The 25,992-nt window shown below is 35.0% G+C and overlaps 1 protein-coding gene across 7 annotated transcripts in view; it reads left to right on the plus strand.

The window, feature by feature from the left end:
- SNTG1 (syntrophin gamma 1) overlaps window positions 1-25,992 on the plus strand; it is a 211,605-nt gene that overhangs the window by 146,001 nt on the left and 39,612 nt on the right. For all 7 annotated transcript variants that reach the window (XM_026842717.1, XM_026842716.1, XM_026842719.1 and 4 more), the window contains 3 exons: window positions 6,669-6,785; window positions 11,275-11,346; window positions 25,410-25,562. In XM_026842717.1, the coding sequence (XP_026698518.1) occupies window positions 6,669-6,785; window positions 11,275-11,346; window positions 25,410-25,562 (342 nt within the window). The remainder of the gene's footprint in view (window positions 1-6,668; window positions 6,786-11,274; window positions 11,347-25,409; window positions 25,563-25,992) is intronic.

Here is a 25,992-nt window from a genome sequence, read left to right on the forward strand (position 1 = left end):
GGGGGGGGGAATGATGACAGTGTGATATACAGGACGTTTTCTAGTTAGGATGTCTGTGAGACCTGCTCATTCTCAAAGAGTTTGCTGAGAGCTGCTATGTTGAGAGTATCAGAGAAGGTCTGAAGTTTCTCAGGTCAGCTGTAAAATGCCTGTGATGGAAGCTGGACTGAGTATCCTCGGTGATAAACCTGGCAGTCCAGTGAACCTGCACTGGGATGTGCTAAATTACTCTGAAGATGAGTTATGTGGCAAACAAACAAGACAATTCTCTGCAGGAAGAAAGGAGGCTCGTTCAAGTGAGGAAGGCAGATCACTCTAGATAGCACAAGATATATTTTTTCATCATCCAGCCACCATACCTATTAATAAGGAAAATTCTTAATCTAATGTGAAATGCACACATCACTTACGCAATTCTGGGGTTTGGCCATATGTTGGCTAATTACACTAGTTGATGATTATTTTTTCTCAATTACCCAGTCAATATCCTGCAATCCAGGACTAGCATGAGCTATTTTTTTACTGATTCCTTCTAGGAATTTCACACACACACCCCCTAAATTAATATGGATTGGTACCTAATACTGCAGTTTGCATCCAAATCTATCTTTGTAAAAACAGTTGCATAAGGTCTTTCTTGGAAAAAATCTTAACACAGGAATGCTGTACTTTCTAAATGCTAATCACCTCTATTAAAATGAACAAATTCAAATTGTAATGGATTTTAAATACATGTAATTGTTCATTGACTTGAATAATTTAAAGGAGAAAAAACTTTTAATGTTGACATTTTGACAAAGGCACACAGTTGCCCAATTAATGCTCAAATTGACTGTTTTTAGAAGAATTTATTTCAATGAACAGATACTTAGAATTCTTAAGTAAAATAAGTGCTTTGAAGCAAACTGTAGCTACTAACATGTAGCACTGGATGAAGAACTGAATGGATGAGACAAAATGATGCTCTTAATTAGTAGATTATAACAAGAAGAAGATTGTGAGAAACCTGGAAAAGCAAAGTACACATCTTTACCTGTTCAGAAATCTGTCCTGTAGCCATCTACATGTAGCCATCACTTTTCAAATCTGTGAAGGGAGTGAAGGCATGAAGCAGTCTATATAGTTCTGATTTCTAGCAAGATCTGGTAGTTATCATTAGGTAGGTGCTAAGATTTGTCATGGGTGGTGTTGGATGTAATGTAAACTGTAATGCAGGTTTTTCAGACAGTGTTGTTAATGTTGGGCAGATGTCTGCAGAGGTCCAGGCATGTTTTGTTATGCTAAACAACTGTCTTGAGTCTGGTTATGACATTGTAGGCTAAGGAAGAAAATATACTCTGTTTTCAGTCTTTGATATCAGTTTTCAGTTCTTTGGAGTGTAAGGGAATAATCATTTTGCCCAGGTGGCCAATAAAGCCAACGGCTTCCTGGCTTGTATTAGAAATAGTGTGACCAGCAGAAGTAGGGAGGTGATAGTCCCCCTGTACTCTGCACTGGTGAGGCCACACCTGGAGTGTTGTGTCCAGTTTTGGGCACACCAATACGAGAGACATCGAGGTGCTGGAGCGAGGGCAGAGGAGGGCAACGCAGCTGGTGAAGGGCCTGAAGGACAGATCCTATGAGGAGCGATTGAAGGAGCTGGGACTGTTCAGTTTGAGGAAGAGAAGGCTGAGGGGAGACCTCATCACTCTCTACAGCTATCTGAAAGGACATTGTAGAGAGGTTGGTGCTGGTGCCTTCTCACAGGTGATTAGTGACAGAACAAGAGGGAATGGCTTTAAACTGCAACAGGGGAGGTTCAGACTGGACATTAGGAAACAAATTTTCACAGAGTGGACAGATAGTGGAATAGGCTGCCCAGGGAGGTGGTGTAGTCACCATCCCTGGATGTGTTTAAGGGTGGTTTCGATGAGATGTTGGGGGATATGGTGTAGGGGAGAACTTTGTAGAGTGAGGCTGATGGTTGGACTCGATGATCCCAAGGGTCTATTCCAACCCGAATGATTTTGTGATCTTCCATAACTAAGAAATATTTTCTGCTTTCTCTGGTACTATTTAAGACACCTAAATATTTCCTTATTTTTTGTGTGATCATTTAAAAAAACAGAACAAGACAAAACCAAAACCTATACTCAGCCTTGGTCTGTTAATAAGATGACAACATGAGTTCTTACCTAGTTGGAAATTAAGCTATATACGATACAACAAATGTGTATTTTATAATCTATCATAATTTTTAATAATCTCTAGTAATAAGTGAAATTATTAGAGATTGAATAACCCATCAGTAAGTAGGTCGTTCAGAGATATGAATGTGATCTTTGTCAGTGCTATCTCTAAAGCATGTAGGATAGAAAGGAAGGAATATAACAGAGGAGAACTGATGGGGAAAACTATTTTGCAAGCAATCACTTTTTGGTTTTATACATTCATAATTTTTCTTATTTCATGGAACCACAGAATGGTTGAGGTCATAAGGAACCTCTGGAGGTCATCTTGCCAACAACACTGTTCAGGAAAGATCACCTAGAGAAGGCTGCTCAGGACCATGTCCATCCACACTTCAAATGAAAAATAGTTAATTTCTAAAAGTTCAGAAATAAAAGACAAAGGGGATATTTGCCAAAGCTGTTCCTTTACTATTAATAATTTCATGGTATATTTTTCTAGAAAATGCTGATCATTACTGATGTTTATTTGTCACAAAACATAATGAAGCAAATGAGGCTTTAAATTATTTTAAATGTATTCTGAAATATATGTAAAATAACATTTCATTGGCATTTATCTTCTGTTTCTTTGAGATTATTTTTCATATACAGACTGCCTTGTTTTAGTGGACTAAAACAAGGAGTGGAAAATGGAATGGAAAATAAATGGAAATATTATCAGGTTTTTCACAAACTTGAAAAATAAGATAGGAGACATTTTGACCATATTTACACTAGAGCAAAATTTTTCTAGCTTTCATTCAAAATGATATGTGATTAGTTCTGTTGACTTTGAAAAAAAATCTTACTCAGCATAAAAATCCCAAGCCTTTTAAATACAGGACTATTTTTGCCAATTATTGCATTACAATCACACTTTTTGATCCATTTTAGGGTTGGTTTATTGTTTTTCGGCTAACAATTGACTATAATGAATTTTGAGACTATCATACAGAGAAAATTATATTAAAACCAGGGTAGAGAGCATTATCTGAGTTCCTCATCCCTCATAATTTTCCCCCTGTATTGTCTGATATTAATTTGTTTTCTGACTTCATGTTTATCCTGTTTCACGACAGAACTCTTTCACATAATATGAGTATAAATATGAGCATTCCAAGATAAAAAGCTGTCAGTGCATGTTCTGATCTTTGAATTGCCCCATTCATTTAACGACACATACATTTTACATTTCATTTGGAGGACATTTCTTGTATTTTTATCTCACTAATCTTCCTAAAATATAATCAAATTTGTGCAAAAACTCTGGAGAAGTCTTTGTGAAAATGAAGGCTATGTGAATAATTTTAGCAGTATGCTGGACTGACATGAAATAACGGCAATTAATGGCAATTTATTTTGCTCGATTAGGATGTCCATGCAATATAAATACATATAAATTAGGACACTATGGATTTTTGACTGAAGAAAGTGCCCTGTTTCATTTAACATTTAGATACAGATTTTACCAAAACTGTACATGATTTACTCATAAACCATAATAAATTTTTGAATTTTTGTTACTGAAACAGCAGCAACTAAGTTAACTAATTTGTGTCACCATTTGACTTTGAAGAATAATCTGCTTAAGGTATGTTAGAAACTAGTACTGCAAAAATTATCTTTTAAGTGGAAGGTTATCAAAATCTGTTTTCTCCACCATCACCACCTTTGTTGATAATGGTCAGCAGTTTATAGGGACGTAATAAAACTTTTCTAAGATTAAAAAACTAATCTGTTTTTTAAATTTATAAAGGGACATGCTATGCACTGTCTATTTGTGCTTCACATTTATTTCCATTCATCATGTGTCTGTGGTTGTAAACATCACTTTTCAGATGGAATAAAATGAAATTCCATATTTTGGGCCAAGTCCACATGTAGCGTGTTAAGATATGTTCCAAAACTCATGAGTCAAATTTCATTTTCATCCACTATTTCAATACATACATACACATTAACTATTAATTTGGAAAGTTAAGATCCCTTTCCAAACAAATAATTTTCTTGAAGTTGTTCATAGTCAAAACTTTTTTAGAGGTAAAAATATTTACCAGTAACATAAATGTCTCGAGAACATGACCTCTATTTTGTCTCATAAGTGAAAAATTTTCAACAGTTTCTGTTTCATTTTGTAAAAATTAAAATATTTTACCTAAATTCACATGTTCAGTGTATTTAGATAAACTGAGAGCACTACAGCAGCACATGAGTAAAATAGTTATCAGGTATTAGTTCAGTTTTGCCCTGTTTTCCAGAATCTAGCCGGTGCTATTTTAATCCACACGTGAATATGCACATGCACTCAAACAACTGTGTAAGTGTTCCTAATTATAATCATACAGCCTTTGCTTAACAGTTCTTCTGTATGTTTAATAGTAGGTATTAAGTCTGAAAGAGAAATGCCTTTTGTTTAATAAAACCTTGGTAAAGCAGGTTGTCTGAAAAATCAGTCCAATTTCTCCTCATGATCTACAGAGGGAAGGGAGAAATATCTAAAGGAGGCTTAAATTGCTTTAAATTCCATAGCTGCTTTGGTATTAAGGCAATCAAATGTGAAATATCAATATATCTACACAGCATGAATGACTGTATCATCTTATTCTGATGAATAGTAGAAGCAGAAATGAGCAATGTGAAAAAGAAAAACATTAACTGAAAACCGACTACATACAGTGCTATAGTGATATTAAATATCATCAAGCAAGATGATATCGTACTGTGTGTCTGATTTTAATGAAAAAAATGAAGTTAGAACCACATCAATTCAGTTTAATTAATTTAAAAACATAGATGTCTCAATTCCTAGAAATTAGAGATCATTCATTCTGTTTCAGTTACAGAGAGGAAAATGTGCCAAACTTCTGCACATAATAGTACAATTTTTTATGCTAGTTTTGCTCTTCTATGTAGCCCCTTTCAGTCACTGAGTTTCACAGATTCCTACCAAGTCAGATCGAGGGGAATCCATACTTACCCTACACTGGGTAACACAAAACAGCAGAAAAGAGGGAAATCTGAATAAATATTGAATTGAAATAATTTAAAACTTCTCTTACTGTACCTGTCAGTCAGGGTTGGGGTTTTTTTCTGACTATTTTTTTCATTCAGTAATGAAGGAGATTTCAGAGGACGTGGCTTTTTAGTTATTGCATGACAGTGAATCTGCTTGATTCTTGAGCATTGTGGTACAGCTCTGTCTTCTTTTTCAGGTTTATAAACTTCTTGAATCACCAAACCAGCAAATACTTAAACATGTTATTCATTGGACCCAAGACATACAATATTACAGAATTAATGTTTGCTATTGGCAAACGAATTAAATGTTGAGGTTTCACTGTAAGTGTTAGAGGAATGGACCTTCTCCCTCTCTCTGTTTAGAAACCATAAAATATCTAATAAACTGTAGATTTCATACATAGTGATTTGAAGAAGCCATTAATTTCCAGTGTGTTACAATACAATCCAACAGAAAAAGAGAAGAAATAAAAACAAAAGCAAAACCCAAACCAGACACCTTCCATTTATTTTAATGTATATTCCATGAACATCCTCTTCCCAACAGTAATGAAATAAACTGTGCAAATCACTTTTTTAAAAGTATGTGACATACAAAAACTCAAAGGATAAAACGTGCAGTACAACCATTCATTTTAGGTACGATTGTACCATTGGCAAACTTACTAACTCATTGACTATTAATGATTGTAGTTATTTTTCCTAAACTCTTGTCCTTACAGGTTCATTACTGACATTTAAGACAGAGAATGCCCCATGCCTATTTAATGTAGAAATCAGTTTCACAAAGAGATATAAAATAGATCTATTCTATTAGCAGCACTGTATGAAATATGGGTTGATCTATATTCCATAGCAGTAGTGTACCAGTGCACACTGGAAATTGTATTTTATTACTAATGGCATGGTTATAAATCAAAAGTTGCATGATGTGTCTACTCTCTGTTCATGTGTTCTCCAGAAGCTGGCATAGTGGTGACTCATACCCTGTTACTCTTTAGGGATTTGATATTAAATTACTCAGACTTAATAGATAGATAGGTAGGGAATTAGATCATAAAATGGGTTTGAATAAGTTCTAGTTCATACATCTATGTCGGAAGATCTACAAGTAGTTGTAAGAGTTGACGGCATTCTGGTTACTTCTTAGCTGTGGATGAAGTCTGTTCAGAATAGTGTCTGAAAACAGTCGATTTGCTATTCCTAAGCAAGGCGGTTCAAAACTCCTACACAGGGATTTTCAGAGGGAACAAAAAAAGCTCGTCATTATTTGGAAGTAAAATTTGTAAGATCATATTGCTTAATGTGCAATTGTGAATTTTTGTGTGGAGACTTTATCTGCATTGCAGTATAACAACAGTTACTTGATTTGGTATTCGTGCCTGGTGGTTCCTTACATTTCACTTGCATTATATTTCTCTGACGTGATTTTTCTGTCAGATAGTCTACATGGGCTGGGCAGAAGAACGGGAACAAGACTCCCTTCAGGATCGAATGTACACACCAAAGTTTCTAGCACTGAGGGGATCTTCCCTGTATAAATTTATAGCACCTCCAGTAAGTATATTGCTCATGCTTAATGGGAATAAATGTTATTAAAGAAAATAATTTCATATAATATGTACAAGACTTTCACAATGAGATATCACTCTTTGAGCTAACATGATTGCAACTGACAGCACTGAAAAATTACAGGGTATGTGGTATAAAAGTGATAGAAAATAGCTGTTCATTGGATGGCTAGGCATCTAACAAGAATTTCTTTTTCCCCACTTACCTGAACACTTAGAAAAATATAAGAGAAATCTACTTGTGCTAAAAGAGGACTTTTCATTTTCCTTTGGAAGAGAGAACAAGCCTGAAGCAAGATGGTTAGTTTTAAACTGAACTATCATTCTAGTCAAAGTGCTGAGATTTGGGGAAATATCAAAGCTTTTTTGCAAGCTGTGGAAATGGCAATATGTCTGTATTTAGATTTTATAGTCAATGTAACTTTCATGCTACTTGGGAGCACCTAAAGGAAGGTGGGGAAGCAAATGAAATTGTTTTTTGTTAAATATATTAATTGGAATATGACTGGGCAAAATTTTAGCTCTTGTCTCATACTCAGCAATATACCTTCACAGTTTTATGGTCTATCTAAACTACAATAAACTGAGATATCCTCTAGTTAACTTGTAATCCAGTAGCTAAGGAGCCAGTAACAGTCCCATACCAAAAGCAGGGAGAGAGGTGTGGATCCATTTGTTCTGTTTATCAGGTGACCTTTCTGACTGCTGCTAAACCCTGTGTTGCCAGATCCAGGCTGCAGTTGCTTCCTGCCTGAATCATAGAATTGCAGAATCGTAGAATAGTTTGGGTTGGAAGGAAGATTTAAAGGTCACCAAGTACAACCCCTCTGCAATGAGCAGGGACATCTTCAACTAGATCAGGTTGCTCAGAGTCCCATCCAGCCCATCCAATCCCTTGACTGTTTCCAGGGATTTACCACCTCTCTGGGAAATCTGTTCCTGAGGTAGTTCAAAGCCAGCTTGAAAGTCTTTATATCATTCATCAGTCACTATTCACGTTTGTTTAGCAAAGTGTTTAAGAACATGAGAAAAACATGAAGAATGGAAGTAAGTAGGAACTGAAACCTCTGTGTGTTCAGTGTTGGTGCATGAGTTCACTGGTGTAGGAGTTTGTTTCTCCCATGGCTAGTAATGGAATGGGAGTTTGGCTTTTGTTGGTGGGTATTTTGCAGGATCAGATTAAAATATCAGATTATGCTGCCAAGCACCTTAATTCAAAATCAGGTGTCCTGGCTTTGGCAGACCTACCCAAGAATTTGTTGTCTGTCAAATAAAGCCACCTCCGTTCTAGACACTAGATGGAAGCAGAAACAATGCTAAAAGCTCCTGTTCAAAAGAGGAAGATTATTCTTTTGGAAGCACTATGGAAGGAACTGCAAGCCTCTCTACTGAGGATTCAATCATAAATTTCCAGGACTAATATGCTGTTGGTGGGTAAATGGGTAATGGGTGATGATTAATGGGTGTGGGAGGAACATGTTTATAATAGGACTGTGAACCACGCCGGTGCGAGTTAGGACAATTTTGGCAAGCTGCTGCTGTATGAGACAAGCCACCGATCCTTGATAGGTCTTTATAGGTCTTGTTTCAGCTGAGCTGCAAGCACAACGTGATTTTGTTTTGCCAGATTCTGGTTCTTATTCTAAAATAGAAAGATAGTTCAAACTTTGGGAAAAGTATTTTCTCTCCATGGAGTAGGAGGGAAGCAGTGACAAAGATGCTTTTTAAAGAACAGAGGAAGTGTTCCGTAGAGCTACCTTAAAAACATGTAAAGTGTATAATAATTGCACCCTTACATGACCAGCAAAATCTTATCAAAGACTGCAGTAGGCCTTTTAAAAGGACTTCTAAAACCCTATTTTCTGTATGCAAACTTTTACACATACAGTTATATTTGATATTCTGCAGGTATATGTGTTCTTTTCTTCCAGGGATTATGAAAGATTAAGAAGAAAATTTCAGTGCTGCAGTTTCTGAACTTCTATTTAGGAGAAGCATAAAGTGTAGCTATTAGAAGAAAAACAGTTTTAATTACATTTTCAGTGTAAACTCCTTGGATTAAGTTGTTTTCTGAATAAAGATGTGCTGCCAACTTTTCAACCAGATCAAATGAAAGTGTTGCCCTGGTCTCTGCCAAAGTCTAACACATTAGTGAAGCACGTTTTTAAACACTGTATATCAGCAGCCTCCCCCTGCCTCTTTTTTTATCTGATCAATACCACTTCTACTTTCCTTACTCAGATAAATGAACAATTCTAACATAATTTATTTGCATTTTGAAAGCTTTATTTTTTTTTTTTTCCTGTTAATTCCTGGTACATAATTCTCCTTTAGAATTATGAAGTGTGGCAAGTCTGATGAGGTTCAGTTTCTTACAGGTCATAGTTGGAAATCTCAGAGAGAATGGACTTTAATTGAGAAAGAGCTGCTAACACCTTTTCTCTTGCTACTCAAGTTTTTAAATTAAAATATTAAAAGTGAATAGGGCAAGAAATTTCTATGGGTTTCTTAATTCTGCAGTTCCTTTTGTTTTGAACATATCTTTCTATAGAAAGACCTTTGTTTGACCTGAAAAGAAGTATCTTCATAAGTACAAACAAAAGCAGAAAAGTAGGGGAGATGGGGGATCTGTGATATTTTTCCCCAAACATGGAGCGTACAGTAAGCTCTTAGACATAGCTCCGAATAGCTTTGTGCTTCAGCAGCAAGACTATTTTTCCTCATGGGGCAGTAAGATCACCTTGTGTGGCTGGTGTTTTGGGCTCAGTGGAGCTGTAGCAAGATTCCTCTCCTCATTTCTCTGTTCATGGTAAGAAAGTTAATTTCTTGTCTGCAGTAGCAAGAGCAGCTTTTTTTTTTTTTTTTTTAATAACTTTCTTTCCCTGACAAAAGCATTTCACATGTTTTTCATCAAGTCTCTGAATAGCATTTTAAAACTCAGGCATAAAGATGGCATATTTCCAATATTTCTTTACTTCCTCATTCTGTATCAAACAATTTATTGGCTCTCAGTATTTAGTCATTCCCTTCCTTAGAAATCTGGTTTAATATCCATACTTCAACCAGACAGTGAAAACAGAGTTTGAGGATGACTGCAAATAAATAAAATTCTAATAGAAGAATAACTATGACCCTGTATTTTTTAACTTTTCATTTCTGACTGTGGTTTTCTCAAAGGACTTTCAGTTACAGTAGTGTTTATAAATAAAAATTAGTTAGGGATAGAATTTTCTCATACAACACCAAAATAATTTTGATAAAGTAAGTTTTATACAAAGGCATCCAAACCCATTGATGCTTCTCAGACATGTTGTGTCTATTAATGATTGGGGCTTTTTTAGATAAAGGATAAATTAGTCTCATATATTTTATTCATATGCCATGGATACCATTTTATGATACATTTTTCAAAGAACTTTATAATCTTAATTTTGAAAACCACATAAACTTCGGTCTTCATCAGCTTCTTCATCTTGATGAACAGTTTTAATGATAGAACTGTCTTCCTTTGGAGCTGGGCCACTGTTCAAAACTTCTTACCATTAAGATTTTTTTTTTTTTTTTCATATATGGCCTCAATTTTCATTCTGTTTTGTGTGTTATCCTGTCTTTTCGGAAAGAAAAGACAGATTCTTCTCTTTCCTTCTTGCAATTTACTTGGAAATTTATTTATAGATTGCTGTGATATCCCCTTGACTCTCCCCTTGCTGAATATATTCATCTATCCCATTTTAGTCTTAATCCTTACCCCTGCACGATTTTATTTAACTCTTTTATCTATGCATTTTTTTGTGTGTAAAATAGTTGCTTAAAATTAATATTATTAAAAGCAATTGTAAAATCCTAAGATAAAGAGAAGAAATGGAAATAGACTATTCAAATCTTTGTTAGAATTTAGGATAATATTAATCTTGGCAAGACAAATATAAAATGTATATTGCTTCTGTTGTTTCTTGTTAGTTTTTTTTCCCTTTATTTCAGTGCATGTAGAATATGTGTCTGGGACTTTGCAAGGCTGGAGATGTTGGGTTTATTGATTTGCAAACAATGTAAGTGACTGGGATCAAATTGTGGCATGCAATTACAAGGAGAAAAGTGGTGAGAAACATGCCTTCTTATAGCCAAGGTTCTGTGAGAGGAATTCAAGGGCTGCATGCTCTCAGGATCTCAGTGCAATCCCCATCAGTTCCCAGTGGAAGCCTCATCATTCAGCATAGAGCAAGCAAAGGCACTGTTGTAAGCACAAGGAGACAGGCAGGATGTCTCCTAAGCATTGCCTGGATGGAACAGTCTGGTAGTTATTGCTCAGAGGCAGTTATTGCTCTGAGGCAGTGCTTGGTCTTTCTGTAGATATTATATTGCATGTAAATGGTTTAGGGATAGATTATTTTTTTTTTAAATAAACTTAGTTTTTGAAAAAAAAAATAAAATAAAATAATTTCTTTTCCTGTTTGTTTGTTGTTGTTTTTTCCAAGGTCACAACCTGGGATTGGACACGAGCTGAGAAAACATTTTCAGTTTATGAGATAATGTGCAAAATTCTCAAGGTATGATGAGAAAGTATAAAATAAATTACCACTTTGTCAGACCAGTTGACAAGCCAGAGCATAAGAATGCAACTGGAAACTGCATGTGATCACCTTGCAGAAATAGATCCATTTTTAAATTTTTTTCCCTTTGAAGTCATTAGCAGTTCTGGTGTCAGTAGATACAGAGACAAACTAGGAGGCATGGCAAAATTTGACATAAACTGATTTTGACTAGGAAACTGCTTTATTTCTCCATGATGCTATATAGGATTTATAACTTTAATATCACACTTAACCAGTATAACATTTATTTTTCTAACTGAGGAGCTAAAGAAATAGTGATCAATTTGGTTGCTTTCAAATATGTTGATGCATCTGAGAGTGGCTGCAATGCAAGATTTCACTAAAACTGAGATCAGAGTCCTTAAAATATGCAATACCATTCTGAAAACTCTTGTCTAATTTTTTTACCAATTTATTCAGTTTACATAAACTGTAATAAACGGGAAGAGAGAATGAAATATGCTTAGAAAGTTAAAGCTACGAGTAGCAAATTAAATAGGGCCATTACTGTGCATTGTATTAGTCCTGAATTAATACAGAATTAGTATGTGTGGTCTTCTCTCTGTTTCAAAAATAGTCAAAAACAGTTTTCCAGATGCCTAGAATTTCTCAATTTAAAATATGAGGAGAGGAAAGGGGATTAAAGAGAGATGAAAAAAATTGTCTCTTTCCATTCATCAGAAGTGCTTTCCTGTTGGCTTGGGGGTTTTGGGTTCAAAATTATGTAAAAGGTAATTTGGTCTTTTCTGGTTTCATCTAGGCAGAGATAGACTAGTATATTAAAAAAAAAAAAAAGTATGAAAAATTGTATTTTTGTGAAGTGTTTTTCATTGGGAAAACCTTATACTGACATACATGGTACATTTCTTATTTTTTGTATGTCACATAGGTGCACTATGCTTTTCTTAGGAAGGCAGATTACAGATGGAACAGCTCAATAAAATTCAGAAACTTTCATCTTCCACTACAAAAATAAGAAACCAAATTTTTAGTCTCAAAAAGCCTGTCTGCTAGCAATCTAGAACAGAAAGGTGAGAGGAGTTCTTTTGCTGATACATTGGCTGTGGGGTCTGGAGACTTCATCAAGAAGTAGAACATCCCAAATACAACACATCCCATTGCTGTGGTATGTCCTTTAACTACCAAGTGTGTGCAAACATTGACTCTTTAGTAGTGGTCCTGTAGGGAGAGAATTAACAGGAAAAGATAGTCACTCTGTGAAGACATGGCACTGAGGGTATAATATGAACAATGCTCTTAGAGCAGTCAGGCTTTGAGAGAGATGAAGAATCTCAGTTGTGACATGCACATTTCATTTTTATTTCTGGTAACCTCTAATCACCTCAGGCCTTGAGCACAGAAAAGACTAAGCACTAAGGTAGTTCTCTGAGAAGTGAACCCATTGAAGCCAGGGTGACTCTTCCCTGTGACTTATCCAAAGATTTTATTATACTGTTTAAATAGAAATTTACAGAATGTATGCTATATAGTTTTCTATAATCTAAAGGTCCTTTTTTTAATTTCTTTTACCATTTTCCTTTGTTGATATTCTTCTCATTCACTCATTTTTAGCCATTTTTCTTTTTTCCCCTTCTCCTTTAACTCCTGTTCTTGTATACCAATGCAGGGATTTTTTTTTTTTTTCTTCTCTTTTTCAGCTGTGTAGCAGTAGTTACAGGAAAAGAGTCAGGCCACAAAGCAGTAAAACCTAAGCTAATACTTTCCTGTCACTGTTGTGTGGAAGCACTGAAAAGAGTATAAAGATACTCTTTTTTTCTTATCATCTAGCTCTGCAAACTGTCTGGGAAGAGGTGTAGATCCTCCATTCTCATTCTGTATTAACAGAGGATGTCCCAGTAGAGAGGCAATTCCAGTTTAAGTGATATAGAAATATCATTTATGGGGGTTTTTAACACATTATTTATATTCAGTTATTCCTTTATTGTCTGTAAACACGGTCATACTTAGAGTGTTGAAATGTTTCAAACAGGTTCTTTAGCAGACTGAAAACTGTAAATAATAAAAAATGGAAGTAGAAAAATCATTGCAATGAAATTACAGCTTCTGACATTGGAGTATTAATCTTCACCATATTCTAGTTTTTCTACTGCAGGTACTATAGGACTTAACCATGGTTTCACTAAATATAAAAGCAAGTAAAACGAAGAAAAACAGCTTCCCATTACTACTACACTGAACCTCTCTGAACCTCTGTAGAGACTCAAGGTTTTGTTCAGCTTTTATGCCAGTGTCATAAATGTCTCCATTTTAGCCGTACATGTTTCTAGCACATTTGCTGAAGCAGAGGCAACTTTAAAAAAGTTACTCTGGTGCTTTGTGATCACCTTCAAACCTCTTCTATAATACGTCATGTACTACTTTCATTATACATTTTCCTTGGAAAATGAGTTGAATGGCAAATGGTCAGGCTAACAGGGTTTGAAGTGATTATATTCTTAAAGGTTGATAGAAAACATGACAGCTCAGGAAACTGAATGAAAAAGAATGAAGAAAAGAAACATGCGCTCTTTTACACAGAGTGTTCCCTCTCCTGTACTTCCTGTTCTTCTGTGGCAGAGTCTGAGTTCATGTATTCTTTTCAGAAAAATTGAGAAGATAGAATTATTCTGTGTTTCGACTTGAGACGAGAAATCACATGTCATAGGACAGATATAAATCCAGGAAGACAGCAATGCCTGTTTGCAGGATGGTATAATCAGTTAGTGTCTCTTAAGTAGCTTTATTTCCATATTCTTGGCTAAACTCAAATTGTTCAGTCTAGACTTTGCTAGGACTAAATATCATAGAACATTTCCAGATGGTGGAACACCATCATCTATTATTATCTAATTTATTATATTATCTAAATTTTTTTTAGAATGATCACTACAATGGATTTGGAGCCAAATGGTCCATCTATCACTATCTCAGACAATTCCTGGTATAGCTTGAGAGTTATCATGGGCAAAGGAGCATTTGTAATGAGCCACCGCATGTGAGCACCGTTTTAGGGGTATAACGAGTTTCATAGTATGGGTGTGGTCTGCTTCTAGCCAGATCACTGTAGTGTCAACAAACAGTCCCATACTGCTTAATCTGTTAGTATAAATACAGCTTCTGTGGCCAATATTCATTTAAAGTGAAGGACTTGCATGTGGTCTGTGCTAAGGTTTGTACAGATTTGCCCAGGAGTGAGAAGTAGTGCTTTCGAATTAATGTTTCCAAAGCATCTTTCCTTCTATATTGTTCAGGCTGTTGGGTGTCCTGAGAAGAAGATTTATCATCTGCATGCAAGACTAAGTGTATTGGTCAGGACTGCTGCAACACCTCTGTAGAGCCAGAAAGAGCATGGGTCTTGGGTCATGTTGTCTTTGTCAAAGTGAATTACTAAATGTTATCACGTCACTTACTAATCAAAATATATCTGCATTACATGGTTTGCTTAGATTAGAATGAGACGTTTCGAATGCTTTTTCCATAGTTGGACTTACAATCATTAGAAACTGGGATGCAACTTTCATCCAAGCATGCTGGTGTTTTCTCCTGCTGTATACTGGCAACTTCAATAACTGTCCCTCATGCCTCAAGGACAGGACTTTACTAAATCTGTCTGAAAGCATTTTTTATCTTTATTCCACTCATTAATTCTGATTAAAATTCTGATGAACGTCACAAGAACAGTTTTGATTAGAGAGATTTAGTACCTTAGGTTAGTCTTTTAAAACAGAATTGTAATTGTCACCAGTTAGAGAGATTTCTCTAAGTTTCTCTTCATGACAGAAGTGCTACAGTGGAGAATATAAACTGCCAGATCATACTGAATGCACATTAATATTTCAGGGTTTCAGTATGAGAGAATACAACCACTTCTGGTGACAGTAAAAATATTCAAACACTAAATAAATATTCATGTCCACACCCAGCAGAGAACTTCACTAATTTGTCAAGAAGGGAATCTAATCCAAACATGTTAAATAAAACACAGAGCTCGGCTGCCACCATGGCCAGTGTTTTCTTCATAGTCGTCTGCATGTGTGGAGTGTTTTCTCCTTTATCATTCACTCCAAAGGCTGTGATTCTTCTCACGAATGATATAGGAAACTGGGAGGACATTTTCAACTTTTAGTTCTCTCAGCCTCAAGCACCTAAAAGGCAGGATCTTCTGCACATTAATCAGAGATGCCAGAGATTATTATGTGATTTATAACTAGAAGATTTATAGATATAGTAGTTCTCTAGTAAATCACTATTTTGTTGTTACTATATTTTTTTTTCTCCCCCCTCCCTCAGATTACAAGGAAAAGAAAGAGGAGGAGACATGCTCTTAGCAAGGCAATAAGTCACTATTCTTAGTATCATTAGGACCTTCTAAATAATCAGGAAGACCATTAAAATTTGAAGAATAAAAGTGGATTTTAAAAAGCTCTCTTCTGACTGGTTGAAAAATTGACATAAATTCAGCAAAAGACCACTGATCCCCTATTTCAGTATTTACAATTTTAAATAGTAAAATGTATAAAAACCCACCAGATCCTGACAATCACATTCATACACTACCAAAACAATACTGGATTATAAAAAAGGTTCTGTAGAAAATTTTCAAAATACCATTTTAAAATGCATATCTCAAGTATAATGCTCTTCACTATAAAGATTTTTGGGTTGTATTAATAATTTTTGACATAAAAGTAGATAAAAGCAGGCCGAGTACAAAAATCACAGTTTGATTACATTTGATTAAATTATTCATCATGAAGTAAACACCAGTGGGCTATGTTTGAGGTAAAAGGCACATTTATGGAGATGCAAATAACTTAAGACCTGGGGGAGTAAATACAAAAATTGATAAGCATATGAAGTAATTTATTAAAAATTCAATAGGTCTGTTAATTATGGGGTGGAGGTACCTTAATAGAGAGAAAATACAAGGCACTGAAGAATTCTTTAACACTAAAAAGAAACAGGTAAAAAGAAAGAGTGAGTAGAAATCAAAGTCAGGCAAGTTCAAATAGGGAAGAAGTTAAAAACTGTAAGATGATTGATCAGTGTAAGGTACTGGTAGGGAAAGTTGAGAGTTTTTAAACAACTTTCTTTTTTTACCACCAGTTTTATACAAACTGATCCTAGTGAGACAGTGACTCTGGCATGTGGATGAAAATCTGTGACCCATGTTAAGCAATTAGTCAGGCAGGATAATCAAATGATAACACTTCTGACATATGAGTCATTTTCAACAGAATTGGTGGTATAATTTGCTATGAATAAATATTTCTAATTTATTCTGGAAAAATCTTGTTTCACGGTTTACTCTATTCTGAGGGGTAAAGCCCCATTAACAATCAAGCTACTTCTAAAGTTAGGATTTGTCAAATCTTCAGTACTCCAGAAAAACATGAATTTATACCACTAGCTTCAGAAGTTGGCAGATGGCCTTGTTCTGTTCAGTACTTCAGAGCTGGTTGAACTGCTTATGTCCTTTTGGTACCTCTAGTATTTTTGATACGCAGCTTTAACATGTGTGTTTTGAGTGTGTGTGCATGTGTGTGTATATTTTAACAAGATTTAAGTAGTTTTAATGAACTGGTAAATAACAAATATTTAAGCAATTTTTCCATAGGGGTAGAAAAAAGTTTGTTAATTTTTTCAGGGAAATAAGAAGAATAATGTAAATGACTGCACTTCTCTGCAAGCAAGTTTGCCTTGTTTGCTTGAGATACTGATGTTCTTCAGCTTCATATAAGCATCTCCATTTAAATGTGAGAAGAAGCTCAGTAACCTGCCTTCTGTCTTCAATGCATCATGCAAAAAATTTGGAGATTTACGATAAAAACCAAACTTTATTCAGCATAAAACAGGAAACATATTTAGGTGTAAGATCAGCTTTGAAATTAAATGTGAGGATAGTTTTGAAAGGCAGTCCATGCTGGTAATATGTCGGGATGGTGAATCATTGATGTTTATAGCTGGTATAATTCACATCGGTGCAGCTATAATTTTCTTAGTATATTAATCAGGGCCAACTTGGTGCCTCAGAAGATTTCTGTTTCCTTCCTTATTTAGCGGTTAATATGTGTAAAATCCTCAAATGCAGTTCTGTTAATTTGCTCACTTAAATTTCCTGTAATTTTGTTCTCCGTTTCCAGTAAGTCAAGTATGGGAAAAGGATGATATAAAAAGCATGGCAAACTAATGAAAATGTTTATATATTCAGATCAATTTTAAAATTAATGCCAGTAGACACATAAACATATAAAGTGAAGGTACAGGATGTATTTTGAGGTCTATCATTAATATACTTTGCTCAATGGCTGAGACTAACATCCTGACGTGATTTCACTAAAGTACTTCAAACGTACTCAAAACTTCTTAGGAGGCATAAGTGATGAATCTCTTTTATGTACAGGTAAATGCTGCATCTAGGAAAAATTAGATTTTTAGACAGGGTTTAGGCAGGTACCAGTTCTTGAAAAAGGTGGTAAACTGTTGAGTGTTAGAGTTCTAAACAGTTGAAGTAATTTTCAGTCTTTGATTTGCTTCCAGTTCTAAATTTAAGAGTATTTAATGTTTCCCAAGAAAAGAGGATCTGTTCCCACTCTGACTAGAATTACAGTTGTCTTATAAGAAAAATAGTAAAAGTCATAAATGATCTCCATGTCCACTGACATTAAGACCAGCATTAAGTTTGTGTCAGTTACATGACAAAGGAAAATTTCTCAAGTGTTAGTATCATTTATTACTGAAATAGAGCTCCCGATGAGGCCATTAGATTTCCATCACCTGATCCTTATAAGCATAAGCTGGTGTGTAGCTGCTCCTGCCTTGTGTAGGTATGCAGCAGATGACCACACCTCTGGCCTGATCATTCATATCTTCTGTGATTCTGTATGTGATGGCAGTTCATTTCCTTCAACGTGTACAGAGTGATACAATCCCTAATCTGTGGTGTGTTAATCTGGATAAAGATAATGGGCCCTGTGTGTTGAAGATGTTGATGTTCCTGTAACTATACAGCTCCATGTAAGAGTCTTTTTTGAAAGCAAAGAGGCAGTGTTATTAGATGCACAACAACTGCCACTGTATAAAGGCTTATTAACTTATTTGATTCAGAAATGTGTTTCTGACTATTGCAATAATTAATTTTATCTTAAGATGTCGTGGTTTTATTGCATGAAGAATTTAGGACTGTAGGCTTTCATTCAACAGTGATCACACGGTATTTTTTCACTGGATCTGTGTCCCATTCCTTATATGAAATAAATTGTTCCTGTCTCAGGGACAGCTGTTCAGAATTTCCTTTGGTGCATTCTCTTCACAGTGAAGGTCTACATATTCCTTGCAACAGCCAGAATGAACACTGGAAACAGAAATATTAATTTCCTAATAATTTTTAAATCTTCTTATTTTATGGTAGCATCTTCTTTTCCATGACACTTTTGAATTTTTTTCAGAGCGCTATTAGCAAGTACATGTAAAATACCATTTTTTACACATTTTCTGATACAAATTTTCTGGCATATTGATATCCAACACAAATGCTTTCACTATGCTACCCTAATCTTTTCTCAGCCTGACATAATGAATCGTCAAGTTATTTGAGTAAGGAATTCTGTATAAAAAAAAAACAAAAAAGAAGAGTATGCAGTCATGGAACTAATGCTTATAATATAATGAATAATCAATTTGGTGGAAAATTTTCAAGACTTTTATTTAATCAGATTTAATTCTTAGCCTTCCAATATTTGTGCCCTTCATGAGGAAGACCTTTAAAAGACCTTTTCCTGCCTTTAAAACAAATGCATCTAAAGTTGAAAAAAACAAAACAAAACAAAACAAAACAACAAAACAAAACAAAACAAAACAAAACAAAAAACCCCAAAACAACAAACTACACACAAAAGCTTCACCATGTGACTTTTCTTCCACATAATTTTTCTGTCCACTTCTGGTTTTGAGTCAGGTGTTTTTATCTCTTCTTGAAGAGGTACATAGCCTGTTGAAGGAGAAATAGTGTATTCTGTTCTCATTTCCCATGGCTAGTAGCATAACATCCCCTAATAGCTGAGAAAACTTCCTGTATGCTATGGGGATGGAGCATGTTCAGAATGAAATAATCAAAATGGTAATAGCCAAATTTTGTCCAGAACATCTAAATTTTTTCAGTAGATCTTAATTTCCGTTTTTTTTCAAAGGCAGTTTCCTCCCATCCCTGAAGCAGTCATTGCATTTCCAAAGAATGGATGTCCCAGAGCAGCCCAAAAAGCAGTTTCAGGAGGTAGTTCTTCTTGTCTGTTTGTTTCTTTGTTTTTAACATGGACAAACCAATTCCTCATTTCTTTCACAGAACTGGTTCAGCTGTTTTAACTATAGCATGAAAATAAAAATGTCCACAGGCATGCAACTAACATGGAAAAAAACCCAGCTACAATTGTTTAAATTTGAAAACACTGTAAACAAGGGCTCAGAATGAAGAGACAGAATCACTCTTTAGCATTGCTATCTATTATCATTATATTGACTTTTCTGGGATCTGTTCATAAACTAAATTTTCAGCAATTAATGCCTCAAAGTTTGGAGAGGCACAAACCCTTAATAACTCTCCAAAGAGATGATCAGCACCTTTTTTTTAATGTCCGTTAGTAATTACATTAGCCTCTGAATTATCTTTAGTAGAAAATATCCACCAATGCTTCTCTGGAAAGTATTAGAATAATTTGTTTCCCCAAAAGATTAGACTGTTTTATGAAAATTTTGAAAATTTTCCTCATATGGCATTAAAATAAGCACATTTCTGAGTGGATGTAATTAAGAAATAGTCACAATTATGGCACTGGTTCAGGAGAAACCTTTTAATCAGGCAGAATAGGAAATTAATTTCCCTATTCAGGCAGAATAGGAAAGTAATCTGAGTTTACTGATGTACCTAATAGGTTATGGGGAATAAACATCTGTTTCTCTCAAGCAATCAGATAGATCTTTCTAATGGAAATTTAATTGAAACTAAAATGTATAATTTATAATTAGTTTTCCCCTCGAGAAAAAATATTTTCATAAAATTTCACCATTGAAAAATATTCTGTCCAGTTGCAGTTTAGCGGGCATTCTGTGTTTATTTAAATGCGTATATATGTACACACACGCAATTTCAACATTTTTCTTACTTTTTTAACATTAAAATTCAGAATGGTCCACATAAGATGAGATATGTACAAACACATGCATGCCTGCATGGGTCATTTTTTCTTTACTACTTGATTAATAGGATATGTTGGAGAAGCAGTATCATTTTTTTTACTCTGGAGCGAATCTGTTCCCTGCTGCCTGTAAATGTTATTAGAGCCATCTCCATAGCAACTAATGGTGATGCTCAAGAAAAGTGTTTCCAAAGTTTCAGATAAAGAAGTAGATCATTAGAATCCTTTAGAAAGATGTATGTTTATGTAGATGGAACTGATAAGTGAAGAGAGACACAAACTAAAATAATCAGGGCTGTGATGCCAGCAAGTGTAAAGGCATGATGTGTTTAGTTTTTACAGCCACCTTGGAGTTATTACACTCTTGAATTGATGGAAGAATGCTTTTTATCTTCAGAGAATTTATGTGCTAGGTTTGAAGCTTGGTAATGATAAGTCAGCTTTCTTTTTGCAGAACTGCCTGAACTAGTCAACAAAGAAAACAGGTTTTGCTTGTTTTCTCTTATGTGTATTATTATGAATTATTATGATTAATATCACAAACATGAATATTTACCTCATTTTAACAGCTGAAATAAAATTATCTCAAAAGTCAAGGTCTATTTTGTCTGTTTAGTTATACAACTCTGATTAGCATGGTTTTGAACATCTTACATGAATTGTTCGTGTCAAAAACTGCTTGCCAGTGTCACTGATATTTACAGTTCCATTGCCAAATTACTCTGTATATTACACGTAACTTTACAGATAAACCAGACGTCCAGACAGTTCTTGAGCACCTCCTGGGTAAAAATCATGTAATGAGCATGAAACTGATAGACCTAGCTTTGTTTTCTATTGCACAGACCTTCGTAGAATAGAACAACTCAACTCTCACTGACTATAGGAAAAGCTGAGGGTCTCTTGCATCTCAGCACATTTAATTAATAACTGAGTATTTAATGCATTCATCATACATAAAATGAAGAGACACAAGTAATCGAAAAAAAGCAGTGCTGCTTCTGGACAGGGCAGTCTTTCAAAAGAGAAAAGATTACCTCTACAGAAGAGAAGGAGATGTCACTACTTAGTGATAAAGAAGCATTCTGCCTTAATTTGAAAGGACCTGCCTAATGAGCCATGCTTGGTTCCCTTAGACAAATTTATTACTCTCACTTAACATGGACATCATTATTAATTAGGCAAGCAGGAGTCATACCATCCTGTCAGCAGAGATGCTGGATTACCCTGAAGCTGGGTGTAAGCCAAGGACTTTCCTCACAGCCCATCCTTCAGCAGGACTACTTTCCTTCCAGTAGGGAATTAGCATACTGCTACAAGTTTTGTGACTGTTCCTCTTCAGTGAATATGTATTAATTCGCATTGGGAACATCAGGAACAAATGGTACAGCTAATCATTAACAGTATGAAAGAGTTTTTAAACAATCAACATGAAATTGGCTCATGTCCATCACTGAGTGATTATAAAAATACAGAGTCATAGCATATTCTTAAATCGCTAGAATGACATTCTGTATTTTAGCTGAAATCACCATTTGATAAAAGTTAATTAATGAAGATTCCTGGTTAATCCAGACCTGGTTTTGAGACTCCTGACAAGTTTATCTTAAATTTGCAGAGACTTTTGGACAATTCTTGGTTGGATGCCTAAGAAAAGCTTTTGCTGTAAATTCCTACCTTTCAAGGACATTTGGATAGCTGTCTTTTAGCTTTGCCTACATATTGTTTCCTGTGATTATCCATTGTAAAAATGGAAACATGTTTAGAACTATAAATTTGGAATACAGCTATCACTTTTTAATTCCTGAGAACAAATGAAAAACTAAAGGTCTTGCATCAAAAAGGAGCAGAAGCAGTGCTGAAAGGAGCCTTGCACCAAATTATTTCTGTAAGTAGAATGAAATGCCACTAAGAAAGAAACACCTAGTATGTATGTCATATCATATCTCATGTGCTTTTAAAAAACTGAAGTAAAACATTTAAATACATTTGACTTGAACTTTTATTACCATGGATTTAGTCATAGACATTGATATCAAAATAGCCGGTACCTACATTATTATTCTGTGGAAAATTATTATGTCTTTGGAAATGTTGAATGTTGTTTTAATTCCAAATAAGTCCTTCACAAAATGTAAATTCCAATAATAAATAAATACATAAGTACATATGTGTGTTGTTTGTCATAATATGATGTAGTTGTTGAAATGTTCTAAAATCTTTGCATGTAAACCACTGAGGGGAAATGCTACCTATTATTGATTAGAACTTTTCTAAATCACAGAATGTTTTCATTTTCATATATAAATAGAAAATAACATGGATTAATACTGTAGATCCCATTTAGCTCTTCTTTCTCTTCATCCTCTAGGTTTGATGAACTGCTTGGTAAAGTCTAGTACAATTATTGCTGGCAATGTTAATAATACAAAACACAAGATTTTATTTAATCACTTGAAAGACTTTTTCTGAGATTTTTGTATTGTTCAAACAAATTTTAACAGAGATCAATCTCAGTAAAAATTTTAACAATTTATTTTTCATAGTTTACATGAGAACTCATATGTTTTTCATAGCCACCATCTTCTTCTCAATAGGAAAACAGCCTGTAAGAATGGGAGAATCTAACAATGTAATTTAAAAGCATCAAACCTTAACTGTGCCCAGCTAAATAGAGATATGCATTCTGGAATTGAGCACTGCACTAAACTTCCTCCCATTTGAAAACAAGGGCTATCAGTTCTACTGTGATAATAACAGTCATTCCTGTGATCCCACATAGTGCCATAGTCCTGTTTCAAATAAGATAATAATTAATTAATAGTTCTCTACTGACTCTTGTCAAGCATAGATGAAGATGAATTCAAAATATTTTTAGTTTCTTCTGAGGTTGTAGCTATGAGGAACTAAAACCTTTCCTGGGAAAGATACATACCTTGCACATGAGTTTTGTCAGACTCCACGCTGAAAAGTTCTCTTTGGTTATGAACCAACAGTTCTGGGAGCTCTGGGAGCATAATGGGTTTAAAACCATGCTTACCACCTGTTAGACGAGATGTAGTTATACTATACGAAGTATCTTTTTTTTTTTTTTTTAGTAGAACAGTGAAGGTTGACCAGTGCTTTTACTCATTCAGTTCCTGTTCATGGGTTTTGTATAGTCAAGTGATAGATGGTATGTTTTATGTTGCTATACATATCCACATAATTAAACATCTGTTGCAGTGCTGCTGCTCTGTGCACTCTGAGGCTGAGCATGTAGTAGAGCATAGGTTCACCTACACAGCCCTCTGAACACTTTGAAAAAAATCTGTGAGAATATTAATTTTTTGGGGAATGCCTTTTTAAATATCTAACAGTCTATGTTCATTCTGATTTTTCCATCCATGACTTAATGCTATTGATCTGCTAAGTTTAGGACTCAATGGAAGTAGGGAAGGAGATTGTTCCGCAGTGACGAGTCATTTTAAAATCTGAGCAACTAGGTTTTGTCATGATGATTGCAGAGAGGGCATGTTGCCTCTGTAAGCCATTCTTCTAGAAACTGTAAAGCAGTTTTGAACCAGGAGCATTCATGAACGCATTCTGTACTGGCTTTCTTGAGCAGGTTTGGCATATGTCTACTGACTGAAAAGAAAGGGGAAAATAGTGCTTACTCAACCATTGTCTAGTTATCTGCTTGAGAGTAATAATTTCATACAGAATCCTGCTTTATATATTTCCATTCTCAATCAGATTTAAGTTCCTGGTTCTCTGCCCCAGAGAGAGCTGGCTTGAATAAAGTAAGGTGCTCTTCCAGCTTGTATCAGAGGATTATGGTCCCCTTGGTCTATTCAAGTCATTATAACCAGCAGGAAATATTGTCCTGTGAGTCTCCTTTACTGATCTCAACTCTGCCCTCTGCTATGGGGTAGCATTGTAGAAATTGCACCCAAGCTAAATATACCCAGATTTCCAGATGTATTCGCAAGGACATCTGGTGAGCTTGTGGTTATGACAGCTGCTTTGATGTAGTAAGGACAAAATTAATTAAAACTCTTTCTGCCAGTGTATTTTTCACAAGAATAAATTGCATGCCAGAATTTTAGCATAGAACATCCTCTATCAAAAAAGAATTGAAAAACATTTTTGTAATGGATTTCCTGATCGCCTTGGTTATTCTTTGATTTAGTCCCAATTAGAAATGCTAACAATGATTAAATATTATATATTTATAACCTGATATCCATTGTGTGGTGTTGTGTTGAAAGTAAAGTCAAAAGTAACTTCCTCCTCCAGGTCCAAAGCAAACTACTTAACCAATGGCATCTGCTATATTCTCTACTGGCAGTATGCATCTACAAACAAATTTTATGTGGGATTTTGTAAGCCACCAGAAATACGAACTTGTTTTTTCTAGCCTCTATAGGGAAAATGGGACAGATGGACTTTTCGTACTTCTTAAATAAATCTCTTCCTTTGGCAAGCCTTCCAGAGTAGAGTGGGTGAGTCAAATAGGTTGGAGAAGCTGATATTTGCGTTCCTCTCATGTGAATAGAAAGTGGATACCTTTTATAGAATTTATCTAATTTAAAAGTGTTTAGCTAATAACATTTTTGAGAAGTGATTTGTTAAAATACAGGAAGTTATGCCAATATGCTGTGTTGTTCTGTATCATTTAAAGTTCATTTAAATACTCATGTTTAGACCAAAACCCTAATTTTCAGTTCCTCATTGTAATTTAATTTAAAAATGCCATTTAAAAATACCAGGTTTGAGGCATAGATGTTTGCAATTAAAAATATTAATTGATGTATGCCAGATTATATAACTTCAGGTTTTCATCAGGACAGTGATCTACTGGACCGGCGGAAACATTGCTTCAGTGTCCAGTCTGAAGCTGGAGAAGATCTTTACTTTTCTGTGGAACTAGAATCTGACCTAACACTATGGGAAAAAGCCTTCCAAACAGCAACTTTTTTAGAAGTTGAACGGATACAGGTGAGAACAACTGCCTTGATGATTACCTTTTAGTATACTAACAAATTGGGTCTGTGTGAAATGATGATGCAATTTAAGAAATTCTCTGAAGCCCTGCAACTCTCAAATTATTATCGATTTATGTATGTAATTGCATAAAAAACATTTTGCTGTTCCCAAACAGCTTGCAATCGCAATCTTGTGTTTAGGAGAGATCATCTCAAATACAATCTTTGAGTCCTGTGACTTGGTGATACATATATTTTTAACAAAAGTTCTTGGACAGAAGAGAAAAAACAATCTATAATCAGGGACAAACCCTGTTTTGCCTGTCTTGTTTAGATATTCTTACATACTGTCTTACATGCTAATTTATTTGTTATTGGATAACATAAAAGTATATTGAAGGAATTAAATTGTCCTTGTAATGATCAGGGATGAGAGCACACTA

The sequence above is a fragment of the Athene cunicularia genome, assembly GCF_003259725.1.
Source record: "Athene cunicularia isolate RWA chromosome 2 unlocalized genomic scaffold, athCun1 chr2_part1, whole genome shotgun sequence".
Classification (NCBI taxonomy): domain Eukaryota; kingdom Metazoa; phylum Chordata; class Aves; order Strigiformes; family Strigidae; genus Athene; species Athene cunicularia.